Source organism: Rhodnius prolixus, unplaced genomic scaffold (genome assembly GCF_049639745.1).
Source record: "Rhodnius prolixus isolate KJV_2025 unplaced genomic scaffold, Rpr scaffold_4, whole genome shotgun sequence".
Lineage (NCBI taxonomy): Eukaryota > Metazoa > Arthropoda > Insecta > Hemiptera > Reduviidae > Rhodnius > Rhodnius prolixus.
The window spans coordinates 37,144,890-37,165,389 of NW_027411614.1; the positions used below are offsets into that span (position 1 = coordinate 37,144,890).

Here is a 20,500-nt window from a genome sequence, read left to right on the forward strand (position 1 = left end):
CCGCATTAGAATTCGGACTTTTATTTTAATGTGGAAAACATTAAACACTGAACGGTCGGTCGTTCCTTCCCTTTCTAGTTATTTAAGAAGACCGAGTACTTGTAGCAACTATTAAGCCGATTAACGATTACGACCAGTCATTATGGCATACAATAGATTAACAGCACTGGGTAGTAGAAGAGCAAAAGAGTACTTGGGATGACGCTGCATTCCGCTATTTTTTCTGTGTTCGGGCTTTTGGGGACCTCTAAGCATGAGTTTCAGATGAAAACTCTAATTCGGAAATCTAAATGAATGTATTATTTCCTTTTTCGAGCAAAGGAGGAAGTTAAAAGCACGTTAAATACGGTTAAATAAATTTTCTTATTCAGACTCTATGAAAGAGAACATTCTTACCGAAGTGTCAACACAGCGAATGATTGAGCTTCAGTCCTGATTCCCATGACTGAAGCCAAAACAGGTTTATTGTGCTGACATTTTTTCTAGGTCCAGCAGGAGATATTTTTTTAAATTCGAAGATTTTCCTCAGAATTTTTGCGCTTTGAACTCTGATCTAAAGTATTACTATTATTTATAATTTACTCTATTGTGGTCAAAGACATATTGACATACTAAGAAGTTGTCACAGAAAATTCTTATACAGATACAATATGAAGACGCTGCTGAAGGCAGTTAGCAACGGACGTTTTTATTTCGGGAAATGATTCGGAAGACAGACAAGAACAAATAGTACCTTTATTCTCAAAAGAATCTTTCATATGACATTTAATTTCTTCCATTTGTTATTATTCTGAACTTTTGAAAACATCGTTTTCCAAACAATGGGGTTTATGAGTATAATCATGAAATTCTATTAAATTAAACCGAAAAAGCATCAGAAATGACCAGTTTATACTTCTCATGATTTCTTATTGTTTTCTTGAACAAAAAAAAAATCCGTGTTACTATTGTTCAATCCATACAACATTTTGGACTCCAGGGAACGCAAAAGACATGAAGCTATTCAAGCTCCGGGTTGCTTTACGTTGCACCAAATAGTACATCATTAGTTAAACTTGAGTGTAACTTCGATGTTTCTTAAGCTATTCATGTAAAAATACGTTCATTTTTTTATTCAATGTATTAATACATTAATTTGTGTATTGGTTATAGTAATACTATTTTCATTGTTCTGAACAAATGAAATTGAAGTTAAGTGGGTAGGAGGATTAAGCAATTGTATATATTTACTGAGCAACTCGCTTTCTTTTAAGCAAATCTGGCTTGTACCTGCATTCACTTTCTTCCAAGCAACGCTCTTTGTAATTAATATTACTTTCTAACAACTAAATAGTCTTATAATTTTGCTTAATATTTCAGTAAATTTAAATTTCCGGCATTTAAGTAAATTTGGCTATAAAATATTCGAACCATTTGTGTAAATAAACTTTTCATTAGACTAGATATTTAAATTATCTTTATTAAAATATTACTTCTTTCAAACGTCTTAAAGGCAAGTCTGAACGTATTAAATGACTTTTGGCTGGACATAAAATCTTAACTATCAGTTTGTTTGACTCCACATTTTATTTGATAACATTTAAGTTAGAAATTTTATAAATATCAAATAAAAGCATTAATATCCTTATTTTTTTTTTAATTGTTATTTAATTTTTTTTTCAGGAAAGCAGAAATGATCAATGTGAATTACCAATTTATCTTGCATTTCATCGTATCTTTCATCGTGTTAATAAGGTCAACTTCTGACGAGGATTTGAGTGAATATGGTGTGACCCCTGGCGTTAGTAGAACGAGTTGCCCTTGTGGAAGACTTAATAAAAATCAGGTAATCTAGCCATTAGTACAATCAATAGCTTTCAGAAAATATAATCTGAAATCTGGAAAATTTTAGTTTGTTTCCCTAGCGAGAAATCAAGAGTTTTCAACATAAATAAATAAATAAAAATAGCGTTTATAGTCGCGACTTTTTTTTACTTTTTGTTACTCTCCGTTCTAAGTAAAGTTTTTTTTAAATTTAAAAGATTTATTACATACTAGTAAGTTGCCTTTTATTTAATAGAAAACAGGTAACGTACATTATCATGAAACTGACGTAGAAGATAAGAATTCAAACAAATTTACTTGGTATTGATTTGTAGGCCAGAATAGTTGGAGGAGATGAAGTAGAAAGAAATGAATTCCCTTTTATGGTAGGTATCAGGACTCAACGCAGCCCATTTGTATTCTGCGGTGGTACGATTATTTCAGCACACCATGTGCTCACTGCAGCCCACTGCACTGAGCCCAAGAGGTCCGAGAAGTTAGCAGTTACCGTTGGTGACCATAATATATATGACCGTAAGTACTGCTAGTTGTAAGTAATACATTATTTTAGGAGTTTTCAATTTTTTGGACGTTCTGGGATTTTTAACAGGTCGGAAGAGCCAACTCAAATATTAAGTTGCATCGGACAAACACCCAGTGAGCTCACTTTCTAGTGGTCTGGCTCAAAAACCTCTTCTCCTAAATTTATACTACAAATCAAACAATAACACAAATAGAATTTGCGGGGGGAGGAGAATAAGTTGTCCAGCATTCAGACGAAGCATTGTTCTACCGCTTAATAAGTGTGCACCTCAATGAAAGTGTGAATTCCATCAGACTTGATTTTGAGGCTTAATTTTGAAGAACATTCTTTAAAGAAGGCCACTTTAGGAGAATTTCAATCTCCTTCATCCTCCTTCATGTTTTTCGCTGTCATAAGGGCAACTAAAGAAAGGGAATTAAATTAACAACACTCTATTTTTTCATTTATTACCAGAAAGTTTCTCGTACTTTTACTTAATTTTATTTTAATTTCAATTAAAGCACGACAACGTCTGTCGTCATTTGTGCTTAGAATGTTTTCTTTGAACTGTGGTCTCAGTACAGCGGCCCTAACAGATACTGTTCAGCGTACAGTGGGCAGTAGAAGTTTGTAAGAAGAGGAAATCTAAGGCAGCAAGATAGACTTACCGTTACTGCACTTCCTGAGTCCAATTCACTGCCATTGAGCTGAATCCCGCCTTAATCTAGAGTACAGATGACTATTAATGTTATTTCACTCGGCTAGCTGTAAGATAGTTCCTGTTATTTATTGATTAAAGTCCTAGTTCTATTGATTAACATAATAAATACATTCTAAAGGAAGACTTATTTTAAGAAGAAAGTTTATAACCAAATATTAACTCTAGGATTGTTTAAGCTCTTTTTAGGCTCTTTTACCTCCGATTAAATACATGAAAACTTTTATTCAATATGGTGAAAATATATTTTGTATTTTATATTTTTGACTCCTCTTGGATTTGTATTTTTTAAAACATCTTTTTGATTGTAGCTCAAGACACACAAACTGCTGCTGTGCTCAGTGTGAAAGAAATAATTGAACATGAGCTGTACGATAAGAGAGGAGATGTAGAAAATGATATTGCTTTATTGGTAACAGAAAAGATAGGTTTTAATCCTTTTGTCGAACCAGCGTGCATGCCAAAGGAAAAAATCAATCTTGAAGGGCAGAGTGTAAAAGTTATTGGTTTGTGACCAAGAAATTTAATAATATCTTACAAATATATATATTTGTATATATAGATTTATTTTATTTGCTTAAAAGGCTGGGGCAAATTGTCACCAAAAGGACCGTATTCTGAGGTTTTGCACAAAGTGAATTTGAAAGTAGTGCCCCTGGCAGTATGTGACAACTATTTCTATGGAATTGATATTCGTAACCCCAATCAGATGTGTACTCTTGCAACTAAAGCAGATTCTTGCCAGGTGTGGTAATAGTTTTCATTAAAGTACAGTAGCTTTTCTTTAAAATCATCAAAATTGTTAATTTTTATTTAAAGGGAGATTCTGGAGGCCCAGTTTTATGGAGAGATCCACAAACAAATAGATATGTTTTAGTGGGAATTGTCTCCTTCGGTGACCATTGTGGTAGGGAAGATGCGCCTACAGTAAATACTGATGTTTATTTCCACAGAGATTGGATTGAACAAAAAATAGCTGGTACTATTTTAATTATTTATTATACTTTATTATCGGAAGTAATGTAACAAGGGTAAGTTAACAATTCATTTAACTTACATTGTTCAAGGCGGTAAAGTAACTAATGCTCTATTTATTCCTGTGATTTCGCTGTGTCACAAAGAGGTAGCAGAGGATAATTTATAGAGTTGGATTTCTAGTCTGGGTTCTGGACCTAATTGGAGTCGATTAGAAGGCCTTTTGAGTGGCCTTGGGGCATAATTAATTTGGCGAATCCTTTTACTTGACCCAGTGGAACGGCTAATCTGAGAGAGACCCCTTCACCCACACGGCTGAACTTTCTTGCTTGAATACAGCGCTTTCCAGATCAACATTTCTCTTACCTTTAAGAATAAAAAAGCATTCAATATTTGTTTTATGTTCTTAATGATAATTTCTAATGTTTGATGTTTGTTTGTGTTACAGTAACAAGATCCAAGGCTGTTACTTGCTCTAAAATCTAAAAATTTGACAAAGAAAATGTAGATTCTACTAATATTTATTAGATAGAAAAGGAATACTAAAGTATTACTATTGTGGAGGTTGTAGATCGTCGCCTCCGACAAGTGAGTTTAAAAGAAAGGTTTCGCCTCTCAGCACCAAAAGGGTAAGATCAATTTACTCTTCACACCTACTAGCCATGGCAAAGGCTACGATTTACACCTCCGAGGATATTTGAGTTCCTTCTGCTGGTGCATATCTTCCAAACAGATTATGCTCAATCTCATGTTTCATGAATTGGTATTTGCACGTTTCTACAACTAAAACAGCAGATACTTTGTCTTAGCAAGCTCGTCTTTCAATTTAAAACCCAATAGAACAGAATACAATATTTGAGTCGGCTTGCTCAACTAACATCTTAAGAGTTAGGACATTAATTCTAAATATTTTATACAACAGATTGAAAAAAATAGGAACAAGTACTTATTTTTTGAAAAATAAAAAAATATTGACATCACCTACCGCAAGCTAGGATGAAATTTCACAAGAGGACATCGATCTCTTTCGAAGCACGCCTCACTATACAATTAGGATGCATTAGTATTATTCGTAACACAATATCAAACTTCTTTCATTGTGCCGTTCTCATTCCATTGAAAACATATCTTAGAAAAAATTTACTTTGAAGAACTGAACTTCATTTACAACTTATATTAATACATGTAAAGCTCTTCAAGAGCTGACTCACATTTAATTTGTAAATATAGATTAATTAAAGTAAACTGTGAAAGTTTCAATCTCATATCTTAACTCTCGTTGCAATGTTTTTTTTTTGCTTTCCATTGGCGTAACTCTATCTTAGTATCACAATCAAACTGGATACATTTGATTTCTAAACTACATTCAATAAAAAAAAAAATCAGAAAATTATTTTTATTAGTCCATTAAAACTATTTAAGCTGATATACTATTAAATTATGTTGTTTTTCTTTTAAAGAATAGTATAACTAATGGATTTTAAACAAATAAAATACCTACCTTTAAATAAATACCAAATTAATAAACTGTTTAAATTTAGTGAGCAAGTTCATTTTTAATAAAAAAAAAACAGCATACTCCCGCTTGAATGGCTAAGATACCTTCTTAGTTGGTTACTATAATTTCTGGTCGAGCTTTGTACGAAGGTCTTTCAAAATCCTGTATGTAATAAATAGGCTGTTTGAATGTTCGTTTTATTAGCTTACATAAATGATAAACTTAGAATCCGATTTGATGATATATTTCTAATTACAGCACATACCAGAAAAAAAAAAACAAATGCGAACATGTAATTATTTTTTGAAAAGTAGAGATATGTTCAAATAAAATTTATGACTGAAGAACTAAACCTTAGATTTTTCACTTCCAAGTGAAGACAACACTATGCATTTCGCTCATTTTGATATGCCTTAGGCATTTTTGATTCTTTGTAAATTAAATCACTCGGGTTACACACAACACCGAGTTGAATTTACATTTTTACTAAGACAGGTATGAACTTACTGATATCAGCCGAACTTCTAAAGCCTCTTTCTTACCGTTGGATTTCTCGAACGTAAATCGAAAGATTTGTTACTTGTTGAAATTGTAGGGAGATTTCTAGCCACTTTCAGAAGTCTTACAGAAGAATCTTAGTTATCATACCATACAAATTTTTCCTTCGGGATTTGAAACTCGACCCTTGGCAATGACGCACGATTTTTTATTTATTTATTTTTATTTTGCTTCAGATAACTTGTGTTTTCTCGAATATAACTTTGAAGCAGAGAGTTCAGCTTTTATTTTTATTAAATATACAAGAATAAGAGTAAAGTTTAATTAATCTAAATTATAAATGCTTTTTACTTAATGTAGAAAACATTTTAATATTTTGATAGACAATATTTAATTCTAATTTCCAAAAAAACAAAGAACTTTAAAATTTAGAAAATCTCTATACAGTAATCGCTTAATTTTTATTTTATAAAATATTTGATATTTCTTCTTACTTAAAATTGAAATCTCACTAATAATAGTTTTTTACTATTTAAAATAAAGTTTAAATGATCGTACTACTCACAAATCCCGTTGTCCCTCTGTTTCATTTAAACAAATATCGAAAGGTTTTGGCATTTCTCTTCTCCCAAAGAATTGGGAAATGGTGCAATTAGGCAGACGGTTATACGGTTCTTTAGGAATAATAAGAGCTACCCTTTCTAAGGAGAGGTAGATCTATTTAGTCATCGTAGAAAAGGGGGCCTGAATGGAGATCCAAATATTTGGATGTTCTGATTGAGCCAGAAAAGCTTTCCAAGTGTAGTTGAATCAGTTATAAATGTAAGGTAAGTAAGTCTGTATAGTGCTATTCTACAAAGTATTTATTCCCTCCTATATATGCTAAAATTATTAATTGAAAAATTATAATTATTTGAATTTTATGTCTATTAGTTTTTAAATTTTATCTTTTAATATTACCCTTCCTCCGATGCATTGTAATATAAATCCCTCTGGCGAAGTCCCCATTAATCCGATTATTATTTTATGCTGTTATGGACAACCATCTCTCTCTTCTTCCTGTTTTACGAGATTTAGTTTTTTTTTACCCTCAATGTATACTATCCAAAATGCATCCAAAATGTTTATACTTGCTTATAAAAAAGATTAAATAAATTTTCATAATTATTATTGTTATTAAAGTATGGACGTTCAAACTTTCTGAAAACGCCAAATTATTTCGGTTATAGAATCTCACCCTAAAATATGAGACTTTAATTTTTCTAGAATGTAGAAACCGGATTCAAGTCAAGGCGGCTTGGAGAGAATATTCTTTAGCATTGCAATTTTCCCCATTTCCTCTAGAACGTAAAAAGCAAATAATCGGTAGCTTTATGAGATCTGACTCAGATATGGAGCGTAAGGTAGGAAGGGGCGGTTAACTTTTTGAATTCGGGAGAAATTTGAATTAGATCGGTCTAAGTTGAATTTAGACAATATTTGAAAACATGAAATGAATGAAACAATTTAATTTTGTTTACTAAATAATTATGAAAATAGAGCTCAAACGTTTGAATTCCTATGTTGAATATACAAATCCAAAACAAAACTGATTTTATTTTTTCTTTAAGCATATGGATTGGTCGGTCACTACTAGGAAGAGTTATGTATTGGATTGTACATACGGATTCGTTTATCTCCACAAGATACTCGGTTCAGAATGAATTGACTTTGATATTCAGGCAGTGCCATCAGAAAAAGTTTAAAAAAATTCAAATCAACATTTAAATTTTGGTCCATAAGAAGATGTTAAAATAAACAACATAAAGTGCTTGTATTTACTACAATAATTACAATGAAAACTGTAAAATAGTTTATCACTAGCTGTCACATTAATAAATAATTTAAAAATAATTATATATACAATACCAAGTTAAGTTTTGGTTTAATACAAGTGCTGTCAAAGAATAGCTCGGGTTGGAAGAAAGATGTTGACAGTTTATTTTAAATGTAATATTAAGAAAATAATCTAAGAACAAAGATCCAAAATAAAACGAATGTGCTCTGATTTTAGTGGTATGAGAAGAGTTTTGTGATGCCACTCTGAATCAGAAGTTCCTGAAAATGAATGAATGCCAAAAGTTGACTGATGACCCCTAAACGAAAAGAGCCTATTTTGGAAAAATTGCTGATTTAGGATGTCTTAAAACTTATCTCCGACTTTTATTTTATAACATTTTATTTTTAAAAAATACTTATCGACTCTTCAAGGTAACATTTTCTTTAAAATAAATTGTAAATATTTAACAACGGTTACATTTTCTTATGAATTAAAAAAAAATAAATAAAAAAGAAAAAAAGATGACCGATTATGGAATACAAGTTGAACTATTCATATTTTCTACAGTCTATTTACAGAAATTATAAAATCTATACTGGAACCTATTTACATGACCACTGTAGATTAAAATTTACATGCGTACAAAATGTTTTAACTTTCAAAATTATTCTAATTTGCGTTTTTTTTTGTTTTTTAATGTAATTTTTTTTATTACATGAACTAAAGCACTTTGTACATAGTGTTGCCATTTCCCTTAATTATTTTTTCTAACTGAATACTTTTAATAAAATTAGTTAATATATTAATCTGTAAAAAAACATAAAACAAAAAAATTATTTACATTAATCATTATTTATAGAAATTATTCTCAACACTATACTTGTTAATCATTATTATTTGAATTTAAAGCGCATCAACAACTGAATCATTGGCGTCTAAAGTCTTATCGGTGCAAAGCGGCCCCTAGCTGAGTTCTCTATTTTTTGAACTCTATCCATGTCTGTTGGGCTCTTAGGAAAATAAAATTATAGTGAGTGGCATATGGGCTTAAAACAGCAATTTTAGTATGTGTTTAATTAAATCCTATTTATTTTTGTATAAGTCGTATCGTAGGTAAGGTATTTATAATGTACTCATCTCAGAGTATTCTGCTGGCCTTAAACCGAAACTTCCGAGTGTAACATTAATCCAGAGAAACTAGTAATAATAAAGTAGAAAACTTAAGGAACTTAGGAGAAATTAACTAATTTCATGAAAATAGGCAAATGTAGGATATTTTAAAGAATTTCTGACATTTCTAATTCATATTACGCAACCGAAAACTTTTCTACACATGATGGCTGCCGATTGGGCATTTCCATTACTCTATAGTTGAAGAGGTGTTGGCTCTACGTTGCTCTAGAGAAATTAAATATGACAGTAAGCAATGTACAATGGCATTGTTTCTAAGTCTGAAGGTACGTACGAGATATGATCTGAAGATACGACCAAGTAAATTAAAATTGTATCACCGAAATATCAAAAGCCAAGCCTGACAAAATCTCAGTCCCGGACAGTTTCATCTTTAATATTGTACCATCCAACATCTATATAATAAATAATCATTATATAAATAATAAATAAATTATAATCTATATAAAGGTCTATATAATTTAGTAGCCAAATGAGATTATTCCCTCTTTAGTTTGCTGCAGCTTCATAATTGAAGAAATTTTAATTCTCTTTGAGTGAAAAATGTTTCTATGGGTATGCTTGACTTCTCAGAGGTAGGAGAGCGTACCTAACGAATACTTTTTGACTAAATTTATTTGTACATTTATAATCCCTAAACGAAAATCATGCGGATTATTACTTTGCTTAAAAATGTAAATTCATCGAGAATAACAAAGTTTATTCCTTTTTTATTTTTTAAAAATTAAATATAAAACTGTAACCATGAAACAAGTCAGCGATTCTAAATACTAAAAACAAAAATTGAAAAGATAACTCTTTAAATGTAAGGCCCTTGCAGTTTAGTTTTCTATCATCAGCCGATTTTAGGTCATTTAGTGTAAAAATTCAAAAAAAAAAAAAAATCCATATGTTTTACACTAATTTTAATTCTAGGTCTTCTTTAATCAAATTTTTTTGTTACAGCACATCATATCTACCTCCGCGCGAACTAAAAATCATTCTTTCACTAGATACTCATTTAAAGAACTCTTTTATTGCAAAAAGAAATCTAAATGTGCGGAATTTTCAGATTTTAATAGTTATATTTTTATTAAAAGTTATTGTAATCTAAATACGTATAACGCAATTGTTTATTCAATTCAGTTTATACAACAGCGAAAGATATCAATAAATTAAAAACTTTCCTTTCAGGAACTATTGAAATAGAGAGTCGGAGGTTATCAGGCTTGCATGTATCCTATAATTCCTAGCATGGAAGTCTTTACTACATAGACGTAATAGGTGGGCGAAATTATGTAATTAGTATTTTCAGGAATGTTATTTTCTGAAACATCTTTTCGTTCACATTTTTAACATAGAACTGCGTAACTCGTAAACATTTTAATTCCTTTAAATTATTATTATTTTAAAGAATATGAACTATTTCATTAAATTTAATTTGGGAAATGTCACACTTTATCTCAATATATGCTATATACAACAGTTTTTCAATGTTTTATGTATACAGAAATAATATTTGCATAGATTACATTGTACAAAATGCAAAAAACATTAAGACTGCCTAAAGCGTAGACATAAAAATTAAATAAAATTATTTAAATCACAAAATTAAATAACACTAACCAGATATGTACACTTGTTTCATATATGTATAATGAATAGGGCAAATACATTTACATATTTAAAACAAAACTGAACTATTTACAATTATTTACATTATTATTTGCTATTACAAAATTTTTCTAAGTTATTTACTGGTGAATAACTTTTAAGCACTTAAATTCAATTTCTTTCCTTTTTTTTAAGAACAAAAAAAAAATCTATATTTTTACCGCATACTGAAGATCAATATTCCCTGTCCAAACGTTCGTCAAAAACACTGAAACACTGTTGAAATAGTGTAGCGAACTTCTTACATAACTTGAAGAGTTAGTAATTCAAGCTTCGTATTTTTTCCTACTGGATGCCATTTCATACATTTTGTACTTTACATACTTCAATGACAATAAAAATACAAAAATAAGAAGTATTTTTTTTTGTAAGACTTAATAAAAGTTTGAAGCTCAGGAAAAATTTGCTAATTTGGTACTTATTTTAATTCGTGCAAGTTGAATAAATTTTAAAGTGACGACTAAAATTAGTGGAGACAAAATGAATCAGAGCTCAGCTAAAATAAAATTAAAAGTAAACGAAGATTTTTACAAAACAAAAAGTAAATTGATAGAACATGGCCAGTCCATAAATATTGGAAGTTTAGAGAAGTTCAGGGCATTGAAGCACCTATTAATCCGCTTCAAAAATTTGCGTGCGTCACTAAGAATATTTTTTCACAACTATTGAAATGATCCAAAAAAAGAAAGATTATTGCCAATCTCAGTCATAAATTTTTCCTTATTTGCTTATGCAGCTGTCAACCTAAGGTTTAGGCTGTGCTTCACAGCTGTGGAACATATGTTTTACCAGGTAACAATCCACATTGATGTGTTGTGAAACATATGTTCCACAGTGCTGAAGATGCCTAGGTCGATGCTAGTAAAAAAAAATTAATTAAAAATTATAACTGAAATTGGTAATAATCTTTCTTTCTTTGGATTAATGAATTAGTCACCAAAAAGATGAAATGGTTTTAAATTAAAAATTACGCTTATTCCCAAAAATAAATAAAAGTTCAATTCAGTATTTCACGAACCATTAAATGAATGGTAACAACTAATGCGCTGTGAAATTGTCAAATTCTAAAATCAATAATTGTGTTTTTTTTTTAAAAATATGTTCGCTTACAAAGTTCCACTATCTATTTTACTGTTCCACAATATTGAACCATGCAGTATGTGATTCCGACGATTCAGGTAGTGTTATCTGAACAAGATGTACCTGCCCATTTGCAGTCTGCATTGTAGTACCATCACCCGCCTCCACAGTGTACTCTGTACCTGGTTGTGATGTTCTGACCGTTGCTCCGGCCGGTACTACTAAATGATGAGCACCTTCCATTCCCTCTCCTAATGTAGTAGTGCCATCAGTTGTAGCTAATTCTAAGGTATCTCCATCAGCAAAATGAACCTTAAATTCAATTCAATTAATATTAAATCGATACCAAATTTTCTTATACTGTTCTCTAATTGATTTTATTTTAGGAAAAGAAATAATTACCGGTCCATCGATAATAAGATGTCCAACTTCTTCTGTATAATGGCCTTCTTCTCCCACTTCCTCATTTTTACTAGGTTGTATTATTACATGTTCCTTTAATTCACTGATATAAACTTTAGTCTCATTCTCTTGATCCTAAAATATTTGTGTATATGTATAGAAATATATATATTTCTTTCTTGATCCATAAAATTATTAATTTTATAACAAAAATTTACTTTTGAACCCTATGACTTTCTTTTATTTTATATTCTGAACTTTTAACACACAATTTTAATGAAAAAAGCGATTTTAAAAACGTAATTGACTTTGATAATAGTGGAATGAAAATCGTTACAGTCGTAAAATTCAAAGTAGCTAAAAGCAGGAGTTAAAACGGACAATTTCTGAAGACCTGGTCTAAATTAAATAGCAATTTTACGTTTCACTGTCGTTTCAATGTGTATATTCTGGAAAGAAATTCGATTTCCACTGATATCGTACTATCGATTCTCATAATCAATCAACCAAAAATGTTTGCTTCTTGATATACGTACTTTAATAGGACTAAATTAATATATATTTATAAAGTAATAAGAGATAAAGCTTATAATACCCACCTCATCATTTTGCCATTTAGGTTGTTCACCCATAGCAGCAGCCAGCTGCGCTTCTTCTGCTTGTTGAGCTAGTAGATCTTCATCAGTAGTCAATCTTGGTTGATTAACTACTATTGTATCATTAACATGACCCTATATTTAAAAAATAGTATTTTAATAAAATTATAAGATGACGAAAAACACACATATTTTGTAGGGGTTAGTATTACACGTTTTAGTACACTTTACCAAACTACTACAGACGATAGAATTAATTAACATTTGTTAACGATATATTTATCACGTTTCATTTCTACTTGAAACAGGAAAAAAAAAACAAAAAATGCAATTACCCGCGCTTGCATGTGGTTGTACAGTTGCGGTTTGCGCATAAATCCAACGCCACAAACCAAACATTCGTAAGGCTTCTTATCACTATGTACAAACCTATGGGCATTACGATTATCTCGGCTATTGAACGCTTTTCCACATACCTGAAATACAATTTATTTTATTTTAAACATCGTCGAAGAAGTAAGAACCAAAACCCCATCATGTACATAAAACGGAATGGCTTCTCTTACTATAAAGTAATAGTTTATTTATTCGCTTTCGCGTTTAACTTAAAGATAAACAACTGAAAATTCGATTCTTTGAGTTGAGACTGTGTCAATTGTATTGTGTCTGAGTTGAGACATTGTCATTTGTGGTGTCGTGTACGAATGATATTTTAGACAGATAGCATCCACCTTAGTGAAACATTTAGTTTCACGAAGCTTTTCAGAAATAAGTTTGATTAGGCTTTGGGAGAGGTAGGTGTAGGGTAGCTGAGGTTGCTGCTAAGGAAGTGGAAAATGCCCGTTTTAAGTCCCACTTTTAGCTACTTAAAATCGATTGTCACGATTTTCATTCCACTAGTATCAATTCTAACATAAAAAATACTATATATAATATTACACCTAAAATCATAAAAACTTAATTCATTCAGTCCAGAAACCTATTGATTTTACGAATGCTTGAATCTGTCCTTTTTGTATCACTAGTTTTGATGTTCAATTTTAATTAAAATTATAATTGTTAACGAAAATTATTACATAAAATGTAAATCACCTAAGTATTCGGTAAAATAAAACTCGAATAGTATTTAGTTAAAAAGCTTTGGATGCCTAGACATAAACCTTGAGTATTATTTAACAAACAACTATTCGCCATCTACGTATAATATCTATTTGGCTGCGATCTAAGTGCAAAAGTAGGGCCCTACCTAAATTTTGATACTGACGTAGCATTCAAATAACTATAGAGATTTTGATCAACTAAATCTTCTCCCAAAAAATATGTATTAATACTTACTTCACATTGATAAGGTTTTTCACCAGTATGTATTCTCCTGTGCTTCTTAAAGTGTTCAGGATAAATGAATGTAGCACTACAAATTTGACATTTATAAGGCCTTTCACCAGTATGTGCGGCTTTAATGTGATAATCGAGTAGTCTCCGTCTTTTAAAGGCTTTCCCACATTCAACACACTGGTATCTCTTATCATCATAATGTGTTGCTCTTTTATGTGATTGTAGATTACTTCTTTGACTGAAAATAATTAGATAAAAAAGATAGTATTTTATTTAACTTTTAAAAAAGTAAGCAAATGGATGATTAACTCTAGTTTCAAAGAATTATAGGAAAAAAACTCAAATTGCTAGTGTGTGCGAAACATTCTTTTACACAAGCACATTAAGCGTTAAAAGAGATTTTTCCTTCTACAGTTCAAAAAATATATGATTTCACTAACCCAAAAGTAGCACCACAAAATTCGCACTGATATGGTTTTTCACCAGTATGAGTTCTCTCATGATCTCTTATTTCAGCCTTCCTGGCAAATGCTTTTCCGCACATTCTACAAATAAATGGTTTATATCCAGTATGTACTACACAGTGAACTTCTAAATTACGACCAGAACTAAAAGATTTTCCTGAAAATAATAAATAAATGTTTTACAGCTAAGATAACTGTTAAAAAATAATATATAAAACAATGAAAAACAAAAAACTTGGAATACCATTAGATCTACACATCATAAATCTCATTTTCACGCTTCTGAAGTTTACAAAGTTGCGCATACTTTTTAACTTTGGTTAAGAGTAATTTCAATAATATTTATAAAATTTATTTAACCTCAAATTTACATATATACATATTATTATTTATTGTCTTACTCTTCCATAGCTTAAGGTAAATGCTCATAATAATTATGCTTTAATAATTTAATAGTAGCTGAAACTAGTCACCAGCTTTGTGATTTCAAACCCAAAGTCAACACCTTGTTGCCAGCGCAACAACACAGGCGAGGGCAGCATCCACGATATTATACATTTTACATTATATATATGCTGATAATTATTAAATAAATTACCACAAACTTGGCACGAATAGCTCCTAACAGCAACGTGGGTTCTTTCATGTTGTAAAAGATTTTGTTCTGTAATAAAAGACTTGTTGCATTGTGAACATTTGTAAGGTCGGGGTCGTTCTGTATGAGTTTTTTCATGCGCCCGAGCTGAATATTTAGATGCAAAATCTTTACCACAATCGTTACACTTATACGGTCTGGTACCCGTATGCACATTCATATGTTCCTCTAAAGTATTTCGAGATCTAAAACAGATTAAAATTAATTAAATACATGAAACCCAAAGTTGGACATATAGATTTTTATTGCTTAAATCATGCTTTTCATTCAATGCGGACAGTTTTGGATGATTATCAACTTCAGAGATTTCAAGTGAATTAAAATGGCACAAATTATTTAATTGAAAATATAAACGTTTGAACTGAAAACAAACCTTTCTAGATGAATCAAAATTAGAAACCTGTCCGAATGAAGATAAACAACAAGCTGCTGAGAGGAATATCCTCATATACATAATAACATCTTTTATGAAAAAAAAAGAAAAGTAAAGAGAAATGATAACGGAACAAACTCTACACATTCAATAATAATAATAGTAAAAGTGTAATAGTTTCTGATAAAAAGAAATTTAAAGATAACTCAAAAGTTATATTGAGAAATACTCACAAGAAACCCTTGCCACATATTTCACAAATATGATTCTTAGGTTGTGGTTGATGCATTCTTTTGTGCACTCTAAACAGACGAAGATTGTTGAAAACGCGATTACAAATATCACATTGGAAATCACCTTCCTCAGTTGCGACATGTTGATCAAAGTGCGCTGATAATTCAGTCCTTTTTAAAAATTCCATTCCGCACATGTCGCATATATAAAGGCGAATGTTATGTGTTTCTCTCATGTGTGAAATAATAGCTTTTGCATCGCCTTGTACCTTCTCTTCGGCCGAACATAATAAACATGTGTACACCTTCCCATTTCTACTTACTATCTGCAAAAGTTTATAATTTTAAATAAAAACGACTAATAATGAATAACATAACTAATAACATAATAATTACTGAAAAAAAGTATTTTCATTACAGTGTTCCGCCACCTTTTTTTCACCCGCAAACATCACATTTCATTTTTTCTTTTCGTTCGACACGCAAAAAGTACCATGCATTTTAAAATTTAGATATTATTACGAACTAATGCAGACACTTTCTTTTGTCCATGAAATTCTATTCTGTTTTACAAAAGCAGCATTTTTACCCCTCCAATAGGTACTAAGAATTTCTGAAGAAGACCCCCTAATATTAAGTTAAAAGAATAGAAGCTAATGCAAATCTAGACTTTTTCTCTAAGAAAGCTTCAGTGCAGGGAGCTGGTATTCATAAACCTTCAAGATCTAACAAAGGATGTATCCTTTATCAACGACTGGTTATAAAATCGGCCACGAAGTCAACTCGAAAAGAACAAGAAATAAAGTCACGCCGAAGTCTACTATTCCCACTCAGGGGAATGAGACGTTTATTTTCTGTTTAGTAAATTGTCTATTTTAAAAAAAATCATAGCACACCTTTTACCAAAAAATGGCAACCAGCACTTTGATTGCGTAACTCTGCTTTAGACTACAATTATTATTGTTTTTGCGTCATATGAACACAAAAAAGAAGTGAATAAAAATATAACATATTAATGATTTTCACTTGTGAGACAATTCTTCAGGCAGTTTACTGCAATTTATTGGCAGTTGAAACTATGGCAATCACCTATGCAAGGACTTAAAATAGAAAAACTCTGCGTTTTCTAATTTCACCCTTATGTAATAAGAACTGTTTATGAAAGGAAAAATTATCCTTCAATAAATTTGAACATCATGTTCCTCTATCGTAGAGGATACGCCCTTTCGTAAAGTACAATAAATGGTAAATTTTAATGACCTAGTACAACAGCAGTCAAAACCACGCTTCCTTAACATTTGAAATAATAGATTTTTAACGTCGTACCTTCTTCAGAATGTAGAACCCATTAAATAAATTTTTCTGGAAAAATGATTAAAAAATAAAAATAAACTGCAAACGAAGTTTACAAATTATTAATGCTTTCTACTTTTCAACTCCCAAAAAGCTCATGAAGAAGGGCGGGCACCAATGGTACTCAAACATAATTCAACAATTTAAAAGTATTTAAAATGTTGACTTTCTTTGGCCATTCCTAATATACTTCAAATTATATTCAGTAATTTCAACTTCCGCTTTACTGATTTTCATCTAATTTGGAATTTCAGCAATGCTTTAATTTTTTCTACTTTATAAAAACGGTAGAACAATAAGTTGTTCGGAAGGAAAATTAATATTTAACTTCCTTGAGAATCCTCAAAGAAGTTAAAAGAAAACCTCAAAACCCGTCTTTCCAAAAAAAATTCTACAAAATTGCAATTCTAACTCTAACTAGGAATGAGAAAAAAACAAAAAATATGGACGTCCAAAATGAAGATTTCTATCACACTTGATCATCATGTTGTGATTATCAAAAAAGCCTTATTTCAACGCATGTTTTAGTGAATCAGAAGGGAGATGAAAAAGTGAAAAAATATTTTAGTACTGTTAATTTTTAAATTGTTAATCATTCATAAAAGTAACTAGAAAAAAATGTGGATGTAAGTTAAGTCCTGGAGACCAAAAAATGAATAAATAAATAAAAATATATATAAGATGCTTGATATCATTAATATATCTGAAGGAATGCACCATCAATCTTAGACCAGTTTATTTTGGTTGTTATTACTTAGTGATTGGAAACTTAAGAAATTATTTTAACGTCAAAAATTCTATAAAATTTCTGAATGGTTTAGTTAGCGCAATCCATCAAGTATTTTTACCATTAGTACCAAATTGGTAATTTAATTACAAATTTTACCATTCTAGGGATGATATTTGGCACATCTGGTTCTTTCTTCTTTGTAAGAGATCTTTTCTTGGGCATGCCATCTCTGTCTAGTATTTGTTCATCATCTCCTTCATCAATCACTTCAAGTTTAATCTGTACATCACCCGCTGATTGACCAGAAGCGGCTAGTAACGCTTGATGTACTTTTCTGAGGTTTTCACCACTTCTTTTAACTGCTAAAGCAGAAGGATTAGGAACGTAGTCAAGATCATTCTCGTCATCCATACCAATCCCTCTGTCGTCCTCATCATCATCATCATCATCATCGTCTTCTATTAAGGTCTCCTCCATTTCCTAAAAAAAAAATAAAACTTTAGCTAATGACATTGAATCTTGCCATTTAACAAAAATCAAAGACCTAGTTTCTGTAATAAAATATAAATATAAGATTAATAACTGAAACTAAAGATCCAATATAAAACCTACAAGAGCACCATTTTCATCAGGGTATTTTGCATCTTCTTTTGTTATTACTGGTTCAGGATTTTTCCGAGGCCGGCCAGGTCTTCTAGTCCCAGGAGTAGCTTTAGGAATTATCAATACTCTTGATGAAGAAGTATCTAAATCATCATCTTGACCTCCCTCCATTTTTCTGGAATATACCAGTATAGTGTGAATTAAAAAGAAAACAAAATGCCCATAAAAACATTTTCCTATGCCCAAAAAGGAGAGTGTTTTTGGAAAGCTAGATAACACTGTTAATCACTAACTGAATTCGATACGATCCAGTGCTTATAGTAAGATCAATCAAGGAAATTCCTTATATTCATTTTGGTTAATATCAATTAACCAGTAAGCTATAGAGAAAAAAAATACGCTTCTCAAGGAGGAAGATAATTGGACAACAAAAAAAAGATTGTACTGCACCCAAACAAACAACCTGTGAGTGATTGTAATAAAACTGCGAGGCTCCTACTTACTACATTTCACTCACACACAAGGCAGTAGTAAGGAAATATGAAATTATTAGGTTTGATACATCCAACATTCACAAACTTAAACTTCAATATTTTCACCCACGATTCAAAAGCAGATGCATTAATAACAATTGAAAATTTGACTTGTCAAATTCAAAGTAATATTTAACGCAGACTACAGAACCTGAATAACTTGATACTTAAAATTAATAATCATATCAATAATCTTGCTATAAGGTTTGCTTTTTTATCATCAAGGGAATGAACTTCCCTATTTCTTATACTTTTAATTAGCCAATAACCATTATGTTCTATTTCTTTAAAAAATGAGTAATTAAATAATGATAAATAGATAAGAGGGGCGAAAATTTAGCACTCAATCAACAGCCCACATTTGAAATTGTACATCGAGGATTTTTTTTCTGTTTGAATGATTAAACACCATATGAAACTCAGGGGTTTATAATTCCACTTGTAAGTACTGTTCGGCAAACAATAATTCTGTAATAAATATAATTCGTCACCTGAGGGTTCTCTGATAGTAGTTGTTCAGTTCCATTTTGATCTCTGTGAGGCGCTCCTGCAATTCATCTACTTCGTTGCATAATTTGTAGCATTTTTTACATATTATTTCACTGTGAACTAGCTCTTTTCTCACTTCTTGTCCCAGAATAACACTGAGAATATTGGCAACAGGCTGTTCAGAGGAGGTTACATTGTACTGGAAAATTGGACAACTGTTCCTTGTGGATACGCCAACACTAGCATTGCATATTAAACACACGATGCTTCCTTTTTCTGTCAGAGAATCGGCCGTCATGATGGATGAAGCATTCACCTGTAAAATTTATTAATTTTTTTTTTTAAATTAGTAACTTTTTGAAGGGAAATTTTTTGCGTGCTCGGGCCTTTTGTTGACAACATAACCAACTAGAATTTTCCTTTAGAATTCTAGAAGGAAGGTTCATACTTTGTTCTCAATTACTAAGATAAACGATGAATGTTTAGTGAAAAGCTGAATGTTTGTCACAATGCTTGCCAACTACTTACTTGAAGATTAAATCTAACGAAGGTAGGTTTTATTTTGTATCAGTAAACTACTTCTAAACCTTGCACAATCACTTCAAGCTCAGGGCTTACCCGAATACAGGAAGATTCAAGTGAATTTTATCACAACTTCACGTACTTCATTTTCAAAATCAAAGTAATTAACTAATATTAATATTAAACAAACCATAATCACATTAACTTCTCACAAAACTTAAAATGAGATATTAAACCTAAGTTGCCAGCACTGCCCTACAAAATGGCGATGAAAGAGTAAGCAAAGTGGCGCAACTCAGGACAAAGCTGTTGTGTTCGCTCTATAGAAGACTGGAACCGTTAGGGGTAACTTGATATTAAATATGTTTAATTTAAAGAAAGTACTAAAAGCTTCAGGGTAGTAGTAAATAATATCACACATTTGTTTTGCTCGTATATTATTATACTTTTTGTA

At 31.0% G+C, this 20,500-nt stretch overlaps 2 protein-coding genes and 1 long non-coding RNA gene across 4 annotated transcripts; 1 reads left to right on the top strand and 2 right to left on the bottom strand.

Annotated features, from left to right (window-relative positions):
• The first annotated feature begins 621 nt into the window (after nucleotides 1–621).
• Nucleotides 622–4,606, top strand: LOC141455784 (venom serine protease 34-like). Of its 2 annotated transcripts, XM_074131174.1 has the most exons (6): nucleotides 631–1,825; nucleotides 2,139–2,337; nucleotides 3,356–3,550; nucleotides 3,629–3,789; nucleotides 3,864–4,023; nucleotides 4,468–4,606. In XM_074131174.1, exons 1-6 carry the CDS (start codon nucleotides 1,673–1,675, stop codon nucleotides 4,503–4,505), a joined length of 906 nt encoding a protein of 301 aa, XP_073987275.1. In that variant the 5' UTR covers nucleotides 631–1,672; the 3' UTR covers nucleotides 4,506–4,606. The 2 variants fall into 2 exon arrangements, with proteins under 2 accessions (XP_073987276.1, XP_073987275.1); XM_074131175.1 differs by lacking the exon at nucleotides 3,864–4,023 and having other exon boundaries at nucleotides 622–1,825; nucleotides 4,468–4,599.
• A 61-nt stretch (nucleotides 4,607–4,667) lies between these two features.
• On the bottom strand, nucleotides 4,668–5,832 carry LOC141455786 (uncharacterized). The gene is made up of 3 exons (XR_012459433.1): nucleotides 5,521–5,832; nucleotides 5,005–5,379; nucleotides 4,668–4,802 (listed from the first exon to the last, which is right to left on the bottom strand). It is a non-coding gene; the product is annotated as an uncharacterized lncRNA (long non-coding RNA).
• A 1,977-nt stretch (nucleotides 5,833–7,809) lies between these two features.
• Nucleotides 7,810–20,351, bottom strand: LOC141455780 (uncharacterized). The gene is made up of 12 exons (XM_074131159.1): nucleotides 20,053–20,351; nucleotides 19,527–19,840; nucleotides 18,512–18,677; nucleotides 18,056–18,379; nucleotides 15,817–16,142; nucleotides 15,154–15,395; nucleotides 14,532–14,712; nucleotides 14,092–14,329; nucleotides 13,092–13,232; nucleotides 12,760–12,891; nucleotides 12,161–12,295; nucleotides 7,810–12,070 (listed from the first exon to the last, which is right to left on the bottom strand). Exons 2-12 carry the CDS (start codon nucleotides 19,820–19,822, stop codon nucleotides 11,807–11,809), a joined length of 2,445 nt encoding a protein of 814 aa, XP_073987260.1. The 5' UTR covers nucleotides 19,823–19,840; nucleotides 20,053–20,351; the 3' UTR covers nucleotides 7,810–11,806.
• Between the last annotated feature and the right edge of the window lie 149 nt (nucleotides 20,352–20,500).